The sequence below is a fragment of the Myotis myotis genome, unplaced genomic scaffold (genome assembly GCF_014108235.1).
Source record: "Myotis myotis isolate mMyoMyo1 unplaced genomic scaffold, mMyoMyo1.p scaffold_m19_p_9, whole genome shotgun sequence".
NCBI classification, from domain to species: domain Eukaryota; kingdom Metazoa; phylum Chordata; class Mammalia; order Chiroptera; family Vespertilionidae; genus Myotis; species Myotis myotis.
The window spans coordinates 39,346,841-39,364,322 of NW_023416401.1; the positions used below are offsets into that span (position 1 = coordinate 39,346,841).

The following is a 17,482-nucleotide window of genomic DNA, read 5'->3' on the forward strand; positions in this document are numbered from 1 at the left end:
TTCACCTCTTTCATTATTGATTTTGTTTATTTGGGTCCTCTCTGTTTGCTTCTTGGTGAGCCTGGCTAGAGGTTCATCAATCTTGTTTATCCTTTCAAAGAACCAGCTCTTTGTTTTGTTGATCTTTTGTATTTTTTTTTTGGTCTCTTTTTCATTTATCTCCTCTCTGATCTTTATTATTTCCTTCTGCTTATGCTGGGCTTTTCTTGTTGCTCTCTTTCTAACTCTTTGAGTTGTAGAGTTAGGTAATTTATTACCATTGTTTCTTGTTTTTTGCAGTAGGCTTGTAGAGCTATGAATTTCCCTCTCAAGACTACTTTCACTATGTCCCATAGATTTTGGATTGTTGTGTTTTCATTGTCATTTGTTGCCATGATGCTTTTTATTTCTTTGATCTCTCTGGTTATCCAGTCATTGCTATTTAGCCTCCAGGTGTTTGATTTTTTTTTTATTGTTTTTATTGTAGTTGATTTCTAGTTTTATGCCATTGTGATCTAAGGAGATGCTTGATATGATTTCTATCGTCTTGAATTTGAAGAGACTTTGCCTGTGATCCAATATATGGTTTATCTTTGAAAATGACCCATGTGCACTTGAGAAAAATGTATATTCTGTGGCTTTGGGGTGAAATGTTCTGGAGATGTCAATTAATTCTATCTGATCTAGTGAGTCATTTAGGATTGATGTTTCTTTGCTGATTTTTTTATTTAGAGGATTTGTCCAATGGTGATAGTGGGGTATTAAAGTCCCCTACTATGTCTGTATTGCTGTCAGTCTCTCCCTTGATATCCTCCAGAAGTTTTTTTATGTACTTGGGTGTTCCTATATTGGGTGCGTATATGTTTACCAGAGTTATTTCTTCTTCTTGGATTGCTCCCTTTAGTATTATGAAGTGGCCTTCCTTATCTGTTGTTATGTCCTTCACTTTGAGATCTAATTTGTCAGATATAAGTATTGCTACCCCAGCTTTTTTTTTTCATTTCCATTCGCCTGAATATTTTTTTTCTATCCCTTCACCATCAGTCTGTGTGAGTCCTTTTTTCTGAGGTGGGTTTCCTGTAGACAGCAGATATATGGGTCATGTTTTCTTATCCACTCAGCTACCCTATGTCTTTTGATTGGGGCATTTAATCCATTTACATTTAAAGTTATCATTGGCCCTAACCGGTTTGGCTCAGTGGAGAGAGCATTGGCCTGTGGACTCAAGTGTCCCAGGTTCGATTCCAGTCAAGGGCATGTACCTTGGTTGTGGGCACATCCCCAGTGGGGAGTGTGCAGGAGGCAGCTGATCAGTGTTTCTCTCTCATCGATGTTTCTGACTCTCTATCCCTCTCCCTTCCTCTCTGTAAAAAATCAATAAAATATATTTTAAAAAAAGATAAAAGAGACACAAAAGACATTTATAAAAAAAAGTTATTATTGGTAGGTACTTGTTTGTCGCCATTTTTATTCTTTACGCCTGTGTTCCTTCTTTGCTTCCTATTTCTTCTTTTTACAGCAGACCCTTTAGCATTTCTTGCATTGCTGGTTTGGTGGTAATAACCCCCTTAGTCCTTTGTTGTCTGTGAGGCTCATGATTTCACCCTCAATTTTGATTGATAGCCTTGCTGGGTACAGTAGTCTTGGATTCAGACCCTTTCTTTGCATTACTTTGTATATTTCATTCCATTTCCTTCTGGCCTGATTTGTTTCTGTTGAGAAATCAGTCGCTAGTCTGATGGGGGATCCTTTGTAGATAACTTTCTGTCTCTCTCTGGCCGCTTTTAATATTCTTACTTTGTTGTTGGTGTTTGCCAGTTTAATTATAATGTGCCTTGGCATTGGTCTTTTGGGGTTCATTTTGTTTGCAACTCTGTGAGCTTCTTGGATTTGTGTGAGTTTTTTCTTCCCTATATTAGGGAAGTTTTCTGTCATTTCTTCAAACAGGTTTTCTATTCCTTGCTCAGTTTCCTCTCCTTTGGTACTCCTATTATGTGGATGTTGTTTCGTTTCGTGTTGTTCCAAAGTTCCCTTAGGCTCTCCTCCTGTTTTTTAAGTTTTTTTTTTCTAGATGATGCTCTGCTTGGGTATTTTTTTCTACCTTGTCTTCTAGCTCACTGATGTAGTGCTCTGCTTCTTATAGTCTACTGTTGATGCTTTCTATTGAGTTCTTTATAGCAGTGATGTCATTTTTCATTTCTTCTTGGTTCTTCTTCACTTCCTCTTGGTTCTTACACATATTGTTGAATTTGTCTTCCATTCTTTTCAGTGACCTTATGACCATTTCTCTGAATTCTTTCTCTGACATATTGCTTGCCTCCACTTCGTTTACTTCCTTTTCTTGTGATGCCTCCTTTTCTTTCATATGCAGGCTGTTTCTTTGTCTCCTCATTATCTCTCTTCCGGGTGTCTGGTTATGTAGCTCTCTCTCTCCTTTCCCCTGGTGAAATCTGACCTTTCCGTGAGAAGGTGCAGAGCTCCTCTGAGTCTGTGTATTCCTGCTGCTTAAGATCTGGTGTTCCTGGGTTCGCAGCTGGTCCCTGGGTGTTGTGGTTGCAGAGTCCTGGGATATATAGGCCTCCGATAACAGCCACTCTCCCCTTCAAGATGGCCCGGACTCCGCGGCAGAGCCAGTTGCTCCGGGAGAGATTTCAGCAGCAGTGGAAACTGCCCTGATCAGGGGAGCCCCGTCTGGCAGTCCCCAACAGTCCCTTGGAGTATAGCTGTCCCTCACCCACAAATATACACTCCCTGTACATCCACACACTCTCCTTTCATTCTCTCACTCACATACCATCCTGCAGTCTGTCTTCCCATCTGCAGCCATCTTCCTGAATTTTTTCTTTTGTCATCTCTTTTTGTCAGAATACAGACATTTGAATCATCATTAATATATAATAGGAGGGGAAATCTATAAACTTGAAAATTTAATAAACTTTCATTTTTACTATATTTGCTTGAACTATTTAATAGTCAGTGTAAGAATCTAAGACTTAGGATCATCTGTAAGGCTGCTCCTTGGCAGGGGCATGGAAAATAGTATTATAATGAGATTTTATGGTATACTTGCATTCTAGGCTTTGGTGGCTGATCCTATATAATAAAAGCCTAATATGCTAAGTGTGTCTGGTCATCCGGTTGTTTGTTTAACCAATCAAAGTGTAATATACTAATGATATGCTAAGGCCGCTCAACTGCTTGCTCTGATGTGCACTGACCACCAGGGAGCAGATAGTTGACCGGTTGACTAGTCATTATGACGTGCAGCGGGCAGGCTCTCTGACTGGTAGGTTAGCTTGCTGCTGGGGTCTGGACAATCGGAACTGAATGAGATGGGCTGGACACACCCTAGAGCCCTCCTGCGGTCCCTCCCTGGCTGGCCAACCTCCTGCATCCCTCCCTGGCTCTGATCGTGCACCAGTGGGGTTCCTTGGCATGGCCTGTGCCCTCTTGCATTCAGGACCCCTTGGGGGATGTTGGAGTGCTGGTTTCGGCCTGATCCCGCAGTCCACGCCAAGGGATCCCATTGGTGCATGAATTCGTGCATTGGGCCTCTAGTAAAAATATATATTACAATAGATGTTAAAATTAATTTTTTTGTTTTTGAGGTTTACCCTAAGGCTTATTTTAATAATAAAGTATAATAGTAATGTAATAGTTGTGTAATCAATACATATATTCAAGCACTCTATTTCATGTTTCTAAAATATAAAATAACTGCCCCTCTGCTTTTTTTTTTTATTACAATATTATTGACCATATTTCTGATGCTATACTTTGCAGTCCCCGTGGCTGTTTTGGAACTGCCAATCTGTACTTCTCAATCCCTTCACCTTTTTATGCTGAGAGTATGTTTTGAATGAACATTTTTTCTGTTTTAGGTATTGAGCTATACTTGACATTTTCAAGAGTGATTTTTTTGTTTTCTTTCTTAGTCTGATCTGAAGTGTGTCCAGGATGCCAAAGGAGGTTCTTTCTACAGAGATCACTGCCCTGTGCTAGGTGAGTTAGCAGAATGGAGGAAATAACTAAATAATGGGTCAGAATTCATTAAAATATTTAAGTGGACTTTTAACAAATTAGTTACCATTAAAGCTATTTGAAGAGATATTTTTTTGGTCTTATTTTGGTTTTAAATAATTTGTCCTTTTTAAAAATATATATATATATTTTTATTTCAGAGAAGAAGGGAGAGGGAGAGAGAGATAGAAACATTAATGATGAGAGAGAATCATTGATTGGCTGCCTCCTACACACCCCCTACTGGGGATTGAGCCCACAACTTGGGCATGTGCCCCTGACTGGAATCGAACCTGGGACCGTTCAGTCCGCAGGCCGACTCTCTATCCACTGAGCCAAATCAGCCAGGGCAAGAATTTGTTCTTTTTAAATGATTTATGTAGACACTGAGTTGTCATATCTTGAGAATTGACATGCCATTTATGTCATAATATATTTGAAACTTTTTCTTTTAACTGTAAACTTATTGAAAAACTTTGTATTAGATATTACTTCTCTTCATTATTACGAACAGAATCTGACAATTTAAAGCTTATGGAATCCTTAGCTTATGGAATCTTTCTAATGCAAGAACAACTCCCAAGATTAAAGTAATATAATAAATATAATTTCACTTATCATTAAAATAAAAAAGAATAAGAAAACCAAAACTACCTTCATTTTATTGATTCTTTATTGTTGTCATGATGAACATTTACCACATTTATCTGATTAAGCCTTTAGTCTCTGAATGCTTTTCTTTCTCATGTAGACTCTGTGTTCCTCTTTCTAAATCATTGGATTTTCCTTTTTGATAAAAAGTGCTCTTTACTTGCATGACACCTTATTATTTTTAAAGGAAAATATAGAAGAAATACATATGTTTTTGCTGAGAGCATCCATTTCTCTTGCTACCAAAAACTTCCTTGCGATCCCAGGTTTTGGCACCAAAAAAAGTAACTCTTATGTCTTGCCTTCACACGAAAAGGATAGAACCAACATGCAGATTTGGATTTCTCATTGTAGTGTTTCATGATTATGAATCTTTGAAGTCCTACAGCTTGTTCTTGTTTAAAAATAATGCAGTTGCATGTTGTTGCTATAACTTTCTTTTTCCTTTGTCAACCCCCTCTGCAATTACAGGTGAGCAGAATGGCAATAGAAATCCTGGTGGGTTGCAGATTGGTGACCTGGTAAATATAGACCTTGACCTAGAAATTGTACAGTCTTTGCAGCATGGTCATGGAGGATGGACTGATGGCATGTTTGAGACTTTAACTACAACTGGAACTGTTTGTGGCATCGATGAAGATCATGACATTGTAGTACAGTATCCGAGTGGCAATAGGTTGGTGCTATTTCTTAATTTTTCAGTAATGGGAAATAAAGCTAGAGAAAAGAGTCTTAAAGAAAGCAAATAATCTGCTATAACCAAAGAGTCTTTAAAGGTAGCTCTCAGTAGGTAAAAATCCAGAATATGTTGGTAAGGTGGAAGGGAATAAATGTCAAGAAGTATGTGTGTGTGTGTGTGTGTGTGTGTGTGTGTGTGTGTGTGTGTGTCTCTCCTTCAGGGAGCAGAATATATTGTGTCATTGTTAGGTCCAAGTATAGCAGAAAGTTTGTGTTCACAATGAGTGCATTTATCCTGAATGAGAAGGATAAAATTAATACTCTTCTGGCCCTTATCTCCAGGGTTATATCTTGATAACACAGCTTTCTCTGCCATAGACACATACACACATACTAATCCTTATCAGCAACATAGAGTTACATGCATTTTCTCACTTCTTTTCCTTTGCACATACCATTCCCTTCATGCAGAATACCCTTCCCTCTTTTATCCCCTCTTTCTCTGGATTAACTGGTTTGCATCCTATAGATATTGAGCTTAGTTAGATACTTGGGAATCTCCTCTCTTCTTCTGCTCTCCTTGGTGTATGCATACATTATTCATCTGTTTAGGTCTCCTGTTATCTATTAAAATGATTATTTATTTGACCTCTAGGTTGCGAGTTTCTTGGAGATTGGGCCTGTACCTTTTATGTATTTGCTCTTTAGGCAAAATATGTCTAATTTACTTGTATGTTTATGACATTTTAAAGAAAAAGCAGTAGTTAAATTGAATAATTGTCCAACTTTATTGCTGACATGTACATAAAGAAACTCTGAGGTTATATTTTTCTGCTTTTTAAATTTTTTTATTTTTCAATTACAGTTTACATTCAATATCTTTTGAATTAGTTTCAAGTGTACAGCATAGTGGTTAGACAATCATATACTTTACAAAGTATTCCCCTAATACTTCCAGTACTCACCTGGAACCATACATAGTTATTACAATATTATTGACTATATTTCCTATGCTATATCTGTGACTATTTTGTAATTACCAATTTGCACTTCTTAATCCCTTTATCTTTTTCACCCAATTCCTCCTGAGGTTCTTTAGGGAATTAGAAAAATTAACATTAAGTTGCTTACCAAAGTATAGAATTCTAATTGTATTCAGATTTTATACATGATTAGAGGCCTGGTGCATGAAATTCATGCACTGGTCTGGTCCCTAGGTCTGGCTGGCGATCGAAGCATGAGCATCTGGTGTGGAAGGGCAGGTCCCAGCTGACCTCTGGGCCCTGGGCAGCACCTGGGCCCCTATTCACCCCCTTTGGCCTGAGTCATTGGGCGCCCTTCTGGCTCCCTCAGTGCCTGGGAGCCGGGCGGCAGCCCCAACCCCTTCTGCCGCCGTTGGTTGCCGTCTGCAGGGTGATCAGCAAGGTGATTGGGCCCAGCTTGCACCCGCCTTGACCTGGTGCCACCCGCTTACTTGCTTCACCATCCTGCTGTGGTCCCACTCTCGTTGTGGCCCATTGGGGCTGGCAGTGCCTCCACTGCCGCCTGCTGCCAGCACCATGTCTCACACGCCCGCCATGTTCTGCGCCGCCCCCTCGTGGTCAGTGCACATCATAGCGAGCTCTTGAACGCCCAGTCAAACTCCTGGTCGAGGGGACAATTTGCATATTAGGCTTTTATTATATAGGATCATGTCAAGAGATGCAGAAAAAACATGACAAAATCTAACACCCTTTTATGATAAAAACTCTAAATGTTAGGTTAACATAAATTAGGATGATTACTTGCAGAATTCTTTCTTGGGCAATGGTGTTAGCAGTAATAATGACATGTGAGTTTTAGAAAATAACTTCTTTTTCTTCTTTATTTATTCAACAAAAGTTTATTAAATACTAATTTATGAAATACTGTGTTGGGCCCTGTGATTAGTGGTAGGATTATAAACACATTAAGACATGGTTCTCTGCTTTGAAGGGGTTTTACTTTTAGTTTGGATAGACAAAACCAAAAATAAGCATTAATATGTTGTAAGTAATTATGAGAGTGAGTATTCAGGGTATTCTGAAGGTACAAAAGAAGAGTGATCATTTCAGTTGGGCAAATCATAGAAAAACTTCAGAGAGAAAATTACATTGTGCATAAGATTGGAAGATCAACTCGATTTTCACCAAGGAAGGGGAGCACTGTAGGCAGAGGGAACAACTTAAATAAATACTGCTGTGTTCAGGCACTATAATAGATCTGGTAAATTTTGGAATATTGAGTGAGATAAAGGGGACTGTGATTGATAAAGCCACAAAGAAAACTTTGTGTATGTGATTTTTATTCTTAACTGATCAGAGGCACTTCTTTCTCTTTATGGTTGTTTTACAAAGCAAAGTGTATATGGTTACAGAACTTTAGTAAATAAGTTTTTTTATGTTGTGACCACTCAACATCTATACTAATAAAAGGGTAATATGCAAATGGTCTGGACACCCTCACGTGTAAACGACTGATCAGCAGGCTCTGTGTGCAGCAGGCTCAGGTGGGCAGGGACTTGCAGTGTCGGGGACTTGTGTCCTGCTGTCACAATCCATCACCAGGAGGCCTGGGGCTTGGTGGCTGCCTCTGTGCGGCCTGGGGGTGGGGCCCAGCGGAGGCCTCCGTGCGCCTGTGCCAGGGGTCCGGAGGCCTCTGTGCAGCCCGGCCCGGGCACGGGGCCTGGCGAAGGCCTCTGCACGGCGAGGCCTGGGGGTCCCTCGGCTCTGTGTGGCTTGGAGGTGGGAACCCTGGTTCTGGCCTACCTCTTTGGGGCAATCCATTGAGGAGCCCCGGATGGGTGGGCGGGGCCTACCTCTTTGGGGCAATGGATCATGGGGCTCCTGCACTGTGACAGGGCACAGACCAGGCTGGGGGCCCTCCACCCCCCAAGTGCATGAATTTCATGCACCAGGCCACTAGTCTTTTATATAATAACTAGAGGCCCGATGTATGAAATTCGTGCAAGGGGTTCAGCCCTCGCAGCCCCTTGCAGCCTCAGCTGGCTCTCGCAGCCCCGGCTTTGTCCGGACAGTCATCTGGAAGGACATCCCAGAAGGCTGTATGGTCTAATTAGCATATACTTTATTATATAGGATGACCCTATTATAAAAGCTTATTTGACTAGGGAAGCTTTTATTTATTTAAAAAAATATTTTTATTGATTTTAGAGAGGAATGGAGAGGGAGAGAGAGATAGAAATATCAATGATGAGAGAGAATTACTGATTGGCTGCCTCCTGAATGCCCCCTACTGGGGATGGAGCTTGCAACCCTGGCATGTTCCCTTGACCAGAATTGAACTCGGGACTCTTCAGTCCCCAGGCTGATGCTCTATCCACTGAACCAAACCAGCTAGGGTGACTATGGAAACTTTTATCTTTGGAGTTGGACTAGGAGATATATATTATGATACAATTATTTGGTAGAATGTTAAGTAGCCAATAGAATGGTAGTTATGAAAATGGTAGCGGCATAGAAAAATGCATATGTATAGAAAAGAAGAAGTCAGAACCCAAATTTGTTTTGCTAAAGTGATTACAATCATGTACAATACCCATCCATGACAAGTTAAACCTAAATACTATTTTTAGCCATGAGATTGGCAATGATATGGAGAAATGGTGTACTCTGTAGAGCAGATTGGCTCTATTTATTAGAATTGTAAACAAATTGTATACTTTAATTAGGTAATTCTTCCAAGAATTTCTAATGAAATACTGACCCCATGTGCACAGGATGTTTATAAAGAGATGTTCTTTATAGTATTGTTCGTAATACTGTAGTGAAAATTTGGAAATACTTTATTTTTTAAAAAAATATTTTTATTGATTTCAGAGATGCAGAGAGTGATAGAAATATCAATGATGAGAGAGAGTCATTGATTAGCTGCTCCTGCACACTCTAAACTGGGGATCGAGCCCACAACGCAGGCATATGCCCTGACCGGGAATTGAGCCGGTGACCTCCTGTTTTATAGGTTGACACTCGACCACTGAGCCACGCCGGCAGGGCAGAAATACTTTAAGTAATTAGTGTTTATCCATGTTATAGAATACTCTGTGACCATTAAACTGAAATAAGTAGTTCCATGTCTGTGACATTGATAAATAAATCTTCCCAGGTACATTCTCTGAGAAAAAAGAAGCCACAGAATTATAATTCCATTTATGGAAAAGAAAACAGTTCTTTTCCTACATTATAATTATCACTTAGCATATTGATAGATATGCACTGATTCACAATGTAGTATTAATAGTGGCTTCTAGTGGAGTGGGGAATGGTGATCCAAATGTGTGTGTAATGGAACTGTCATTTGTCTACAAAAATTATCAGTATCAGTTGTGGAAAGAGAAGAAACTTTATTCAGGTTTACAAATCTAGGAAATGCAACCTCTGGTGAAAACTGAAAGTGTTATATTTCATAGAGAAAGTTCCTCCCTGGTGTCTGTGAATTTTTATACAAATGAGAAATTGAAATTGCAGAGTTCTGATTAACCCAAATGGTATGGTCCTCATTGGTCAAAATTGTTTATTCTGATTTGGTCATTATGGTGTATTTCTGATTGGTCAGATAGAGCTAATGATATAGCTGCACAGTTCTGATTGTATGTGGCAGGTCTCAGTCCGTTGGTCAGAAAATGATACCAGGAACTCCCTTGTAAGGATTGACTCAGAATTCTGAAACAGGGTGCAGGAGACTGGCAGCTCACTCTGTAGCTTTTCCCTCAAATGCAGAATGTGTGAGTGGCTTGTGTCCACATGGCTGCTAGACTTGGGCCCAGTTAACCCTGAGGAGTCCTTCTTGGCAGATAGGCTCCTTCTCAAGGTTCCCATACTTTACATGGTTCTGAAAAGTTTTAATTTTTAACAATGAATGTGTATTATTTTTATAACAATTTTTAATATGCAAAGGGTAATATATCTACACAGAAGTATATCTATCATATTAGGGTGGTGAGATTATGATGATTCTTTTCCCAAATTTGTATTTTAAAATTATAAAATGAAATACAAATAATTCAGGATGTAATTATAAAGGATGGCTTTACTTTTTTTTGATGTGTTATAAGGCTTTTCTCCCGGCAGTGCTTAACAAAAAATGTTATGTTAAAATTAAACTTAGCTCATTTTGAATTTTGGCTTTGATCCTTAGGTGGACCTTCAATCCTGCTGTTCTCACTAAAGCAAACATTGTCCGAAGTGGGGATGCTGCTCAAGGTGCAGAAGGAGGCACCTCACAGTTTCAAGTGGGTGATCTTGTACAAGTTTGTTATGATCTGGAAAGAATTAAGCTTCTGCAAAGAGGACATGGAGAATGGGCTGAAGCTATGCTCCCAGTAAGTATATATAAAATAGTTTTGGACTAGGAATTATACCATGCTTATGTAATTTTTAGAAATACTTTAATTTTATAAACTAAATTAGCATAATCCTTTGAGAATTTTGTTCTTTATTGGCATCTAGGCATAATTATGCCTTTTATTTTTTAAGTTATTCTAGTTAAATTAGCCAGGGAAGGTCCAAAAAGGGCTACAGTTAATATTTCTTGATAGAGTCATTAGTGGAGAGTGTAATGTAGGGATAAAGTACTAATTGGGACTAAATACTATTATTTAAAATAAAAATATTAGTGAAGAAAGAGGGTACAGGGAAGAACACCTGAAAGACAAATTTTAATATTGTCTATACTAGTGCACCAATAAACTATATGTATTTTAAGTGAGGGAATGTGGATATATATGTAAGGGTATTATTGTAAATGTAACCATCAGGACAATATAGCTTAATATAAAGTTTTAATATAAACTTTATATTTAAAAGAGAAAAACAATGGGAGGATTAACCATAAAGTTTTAAAAAAGTATCCTATCTAATAAAAGAGAAACATGGTAATTGGCGTATGACCGCTACCCTGCCCATTGACTAATCAGGGTGATATGCAAATTAACTGCCAGCCAAGATGGCAGCCGGCAGCCAGGCAGCTTGAAACTAACATGAGGCTTGCTTACTTCAGTGACGGAGGACTCCAACGTTCCCCGCCTGCCTTGCCGGCCTCTGAGCTTGCAGTTTAAGAAACATTGTAACAAATATAGAAGCTAAACAAAACCCCAGAAACCTGCTTTCAGCAAGCCCGGGATCTCAGAGCTGGAGTTATACATTATTTCGATTATAGAACCCAGACAAACCAGATACCTTCTTTCAGCAGCAGAGGCCTCAGAGCTGGAGCCAGAGCTAAAGCTGGCCCAGAATAAAAAAAAAAAAGAAAAAAAAGGAGCAGTTGGGAGCTTCAGTCGGCCTGAAAACAGCCCTCAGCCCCTCACCCAGACTGGCCAGGCACCCCAGTGGGGACCCCCACCCTGATCCAGGACACCCTTCAGGGCAAACCAGCCAGCCCCACCCATGCACCAGGCCTCTATCCTATATAGTAAAAGGGTAATATGCCTCCCAGCACCGGGATCAGTGGAGCCGCGAGGCCTCCCAGCACCAGGATCAGCAGAGCCGAGAGGCCTCCCGGCACCGGGATCAGCGTGACAGGGGGCAGCGCCCAAACCCCCTGATCGCCCTGTGGCTGTGTGTGTGACAGGGGGCGGGGCCACAACCTCCCTATCCGCCCTGCTCTGTTCCTGACAGGGGAAGTCGCCCCAACCCCCTGATCAGCCCTGCTCTGTGCCTGATAGGGGGGAGCTCCCCAACCCCCTGATTGCCCTGTGGCTCTGTGTGTGACAGGGTGCAGCGCCTCAACCCCCTGATTGGCCTTGCTCTGTGTGTGACAGGGTGCGGTGCCCCAACGCCCCCCCCGCCCCCACGGGCCCTGCTCTGTGTGTGATGGGGTAGAGCCATAACCTCCCCATCGGCCCTGCCCTGAGTGTGACAGTGGCGGTGCCCCAACCCCCTGATCGGCCCTGCCCTGAGTGTGACGGGGCGGTGCCCCAACTCCCCTATCGGCCCTACTCTGTGAGTGAAGGGGGAGCTCCTCAACCCCCTGATAGACCCTGCTCTGTGCATGACAGGGGGGAGCTCCCCAACCCCCTGATTGACCCTGCTCTGTGCGTGACAGTGTACGGAGCCCCAACCCCCCTGATGGGCCCAGCTCTGTGCGTGACAGGGGGCAGCGCCCCAACCCCGATTGGCCCTGCTCTGTGCATGACGGTACGGAGCCCCAACCCCCCTGATGGGCCCTGCTCTGTGCGTGACAGGGGGTGTTGCCACAACCTCCCCATTGACCCTGCCTTGAATATGACAGGGGGCGGTGCCCCAACCCCCCAATCAGCCCTACCCTGAGCGTGACTGAGGGTGGCATCGCAACCTGCCAATCTGCCCTGCTCTGTGCATGACAGGGGGCGGCACCCCAACTCCCCAATCGGCCCTGCTCTGAGCCCGACCAGGGGCTGCACCTAGGGATTGGGCCTGCCCTCTGCCACCCGGGGGCAGGCCTAAGCCAGCAGGTCGTTATCTCCCGAGGGGTCCCAGACTGCGAGAAGGCACAGCCCGGGCTGAGGGACGCCCCCACCCCTCCCGAGTGCACATATTTTTGTGCACCGGGCCTCTAGTTCATATATAAAAAAGGAATATGACACAGGACAGAGGTAGAAGAGAGACATCTTTGAATATGTCTTATTTTATAGATTTGACTTGAAACTACATATTTTATACAACTATAAAACAAATTCAAAAATGAAACTCCTAGAAGTGGAAAATAAAATGAAACAAACCTAAATGTATTTTCTGTTGGCGTTCTATCTAATAAAGACGGAATATGCTAATTGACTGTCATGCTGTTGCAAAGATGGTGGCGTCCACAGCCAATAAGAAAGGAATATGCTAATTGACTTCCACACCCTCAAAGATGGCAGTGCCCACAGCCAATAAGGAGGGACTATTCTAATTGACTGCCACACCCTCAAAAGATGGCGGCACCCACAACTAATAAGGGAATATGCTAATAGACTGCCACAGCCAATGAGGGAATATGCTAATTGACTGCCACACCCTCAAAGATGGCGGCGCCCAGTCCCCTCAGCTCCGCTGGGGCGGCAGGCATGTGACAAGGCTGGGCTCCGCGCACCTGCCTCCAGAGTTCCCCAGTCTCCTCAACCCCCCAGCCGCCCAGGGCTGGCCCGAGGCACAGACAAGCCTCGGATGGCGGCTGCCCAGGCTCCTAGGGCCGCCCGAGGCTCAGGTAACCAGGGCCGGCTGAGGCTTGTGATTGCCGGGTCGCCTCCCACTCCTGAGGGCTCCTGGACTTAATGAGAGAGGGCAGGCTGGGCTGAGGGATTCCCCCCTCCAGTGCACTGAATTTTCAGGCACCGGGCCTCTAGTAACCATATAAAAAGGAAATTCCAAATGATTTTTAAAAACAGTAGTTTGTCTTTATATCCTTATAGAAGGAATATACCCTACAGAATTACAAGGAAAAAGAAATATTGTTGTCTTCTTTTGTGTGTTTGAGATTTTCCATAATGAACAGTTAAGGAGGAAAAAACAAAGAATGCAGCTACTCCCAGAGTTTGAGATCATGGTGGAAAATTCCAAGTGAAAATGTCTTACAAGAAGTTAAAATTGGTGTGTGTTGGGGGGCAAGGAGAGAGTTAAACAGGGCTAGAGAAGTATATTTTCAAGTCTTTTGAAGTAAGATGATAGTTGTCAATGTGGATTAAGTTTTCAAGGAAGAAGAGTAAAAAATGAATGAATAAATTTTTGGAGAATGAACATATTTGGGGATCTGAAGAAGGAAAAGGAACTTCTGAGTGGAAGAAGGGGAGAAACAGACAGAAAGATTAGACTGTCATCTAGAAATCAGTGGAATAGTTTCTTAAAGTTAGGGTCAGATGCTGCAGAGAAGTCAAAAGAGAAAACAAGTCAAGGCAATTTCTTCTCTGTGTTAGAAAGTAGTCAGATATTATTACTATACTTTACCAATTTTCTAGTATTGTTATTTGCTGCTAGAGACCTGGTGCATGAAATTTGTGCACTTGGGGTGTTCCTCAGTCTGGCCTGCACCCTCTCGCAGTCCTGGAGCCCTCGTGGGATGTCCAACTGATGGACATCCTTAGCGCTGCCATGGAGGCGGGAGAGATTCCCGCCACTGCTGTTGCGCTTGCCAGCCATGAGCCTGGTTTCTGGCTGAGCTGTGCATCCCCTGTGGGAGCCCACTGACCACCAGGGGGCAGCTCCTGCGTTGAGTATCTTCCCTTGGTGGTCAGTTCGTGTCATAGCGACTGTTCGTTCCGCCGTTTGGTAGATTTGCATATTAGCCTTTTATAATATAGGATTCTATTATGTTTAAGAGAATGGATTTTGGAACTAAGTTTGAAATGGGGCTAATGCTAGCACTTAACTTTCAGGGTTATAGTATTAGGTAGGTCAGTACATATAAAGCTCTTAGAATAGTGATTTCCAGCTGGTGTGCTGTGAAAGGCACACCGGAGTGCTGCAAGAATTTTTGAAACATATAATACCTTACTATTTAGTCAGGGCACTGACTTCTTTTCCCTTAAACCAGCGGTTCTCAACCTGTGGGTCGCGACCCCTTTGGGGGTCGAACAACCCTTTCACAGGGGTCACCTAAGACCATCGGAAAACACATGTATAATTACACATTGTTTTTGTGATTAATCACCATGCTTTAATTATGTTCAATTTATAACAATGAAATTGGGGGTCACCACAACATGAGGAACTGTATTAAAGGGTCACGGCATTAGGAAGGTTGAGAACCACTGCCTTAGACTGTCAAATAAAGAAATGATGACAGCCAACACAGCAATAGCTATCCATGTGAATGCCCTGTCTTAAAAATAGTCAGATATTATTACTATACTTTACCAATTTTCTAGTATTATTATTTGCTATTATGTTATGTTTAAGAGAATGGATTTTGGAACTAAGTTTGAAATGGGGCTAATGCTAGCACTTAACTTTCAGGGTCATATAGCAGAGTTGTTTTTTATTGTTCATGGCACATAAAGTTGCGTCTTATTGGTGAATGCTTGGTAACAGAAATCTTTATATACAAGTATAGACACCCGATTCTTAAAAACGGCACTTTGGAGCAAAAAGCATAGGTAATTACTATTATTTTATTTGTAAATCAATAAAAATTATACCTTTTTTTTTTTTTGGCAGATCAATAAAAAATATACAGTTTTGGCTCTGGCCAGTTTGACTCAGTGATTGGAGTGTTGGCCTGCAGACCAAAGGGTTGCAGGTTCAGTCCCCGCCCTGGTTGAGGCACGTTTGGGAGACAACTAATAGATGTGTCTCTTGCACATCATTGTTTCTCTCTCTCCCCTCTCCCTCTTCCCTTCCACTCTCTAAAAATTAATGGGAAAAATATCCTCAGGTGAGGATTAACCAAATAAGTAAACAAATAAATAAGTAAAATACTGTTTTGGGTGTGCCACAGAATTTTAGTAATTAGTTTATGTGTGCCATGACATGAAAAAGGTTGAAAATTGCTGTGTTAGAACATTAGAACAACATTTGCCACATGGTAACTGCTGTTGCTGATTGTTTTCTGTACCTTATTGCCCTTTTTTCTCCCATATTTAATAGGCATGTTATTTCTACACACTTAAGTCATGATTCAAAAAAGGATTTAAACATAGATGTAAACTTTGAGCCCTTTTAAATTTAAATATATATATATATTTTTAGAAATCAGACTTTATATTTTTAGTCTTAGATTGATGATGGATTGTGTACCACTTGAGCTCTAAGTTCTCAAGATTTATCTTTTGGGTTAAAAAAGAAGGGTTAAATATCAAAAAGCAAAATTTTGTGGACTTTTATAAATAAGATAGATTCATGATTTATTTTTTATATTTTTGTGGAAATATAGTAGTTTTATTAAAATATTTTAAAAAGTTAATCTTTAAAGTTTGTAGTTAATGAATAACCCATTGGAGTATGGTTATTCTTTAATAGTTTTCCTTTAGGAACAAAATAAAATAAATTATTTAAACATGTAAAACCTGGTGTTTGATTTTTATGGTATATACTGTGGACTTGGAAACATGAATCTAATTTTTTTTAAAAGACTTTAGGTAAAGTTGGCCGAGTACAACAGATTTATTCAGACAGCGATTTAAAGGTGGAAGTTTGTGGCACATCCTGGACATACAATCCAGCAGCAGTTTCCAAGGTGGCATCTGCAGGATCAGCCATTAGCAATGCATCTGGTGGTATGTTTTGTTTCATGTTTCTTTAAGAGTAATATGACTTACATTAGAACCTTTGCTAATTTCCCAGTTCTCATATACCAGTAATGTTGTATGTGTTCTTGGTTTTCTCTCAGATGACATAACTTTGCTTGAATGTTAACTGCCTTTTAAACTTTTATAATTTTTTTCTCCCCCCCCCCCCCCCCCCCCATACAACGAACAACCTATCTTCTGGCTGAGGTATGCACTGGAAAAATTCCATAAATATGTGCTCTATCTTAGATATATTGAGTGCTTCTCCACATCAAATCTAAGATATCTAAAATTCAACATTTTTTTCTTTAGTCAGAACTTTTGTTTTCTGCCAAAGAACCATCACTTTCTTAGACTGTTTTATTTTCCTTTCGTTGTCAACATTATTGCTAGCAGATGGCTTTCTTTCTCGATATTTTTACATCTCAGCCATATTTTTTCTCTTACTGTTCGATAAGAGTTACTATACATTCTACAATGAGTAGAAAACCATGTTGAGATGTGAATATGCTGGATGCTTGGGTAGACTCAAGCTCAGTCTTTCATTCCTCTGCTCCAGCTTTATGTACACAGACTCAGTTCATTCTACAACAAATTATAAGTTACTGAGATATATTGTTGTCATCCAGAAAAGAAGGTAGAACCATAACAGTAAAATAAATATTAAGAAAGTGAAGGAAAACATGAGTGACTTCTAATTTTATTTTGTACTGCTTTTACTTCCTCTGCTTCTGTCTTTTCTTTCCTGCTGTAATTTGCTAGTGTGCTTACATTTTAAATCAGGTGGTGTTTATTTTTACCTCGAGGTTAGATGGTATCACAACAGGCTGACTACATACAAATTAAAAGAGTGAAGGATGGTTAATATCCTTCTCTCAAGCAATGTAAACTTGGTGGTATTCTGCCCCATTGTGTGATTTCGTTGCTTTCCAATAA

General features: G+C 40.9%; 1 protein-coding gene across 3 annotated transcripts in view; it reads left to right on the forward strand.

Moving 5' to 3' along the window:
• The window catches only part of MIB1 (mindbomb E3 ubiquitin protein ligase 1), a 165,003-nt gene that overhangs the window by 41,136 nt on the left and 106,385 nt on the right, over positions 1-17,482 (forward strand). For all 3 annotated transcript variants that reach the window (XM_036321330.1, XM_036321329.1, XM_036321331.1), the window contains exons 5-8: positions 3,915-3,981; positions 5,122-5,326; positions 10,504-10,687; positions 16,390-16,534. In XM_036321330.1, the coding sequence (XP_036177223.1) occupies positions 3,915-3,981; positions 5,122-5,326; positions 10,504-10,687; positions 16,390-16,534 (601 nt within the window). The remainder of the gene's footprint in view (positions 1-3,914; positions 3,982-5,121; positions 5,327-10,503; positions 10,688-16,389; positions 16,535-17,482) is intronic.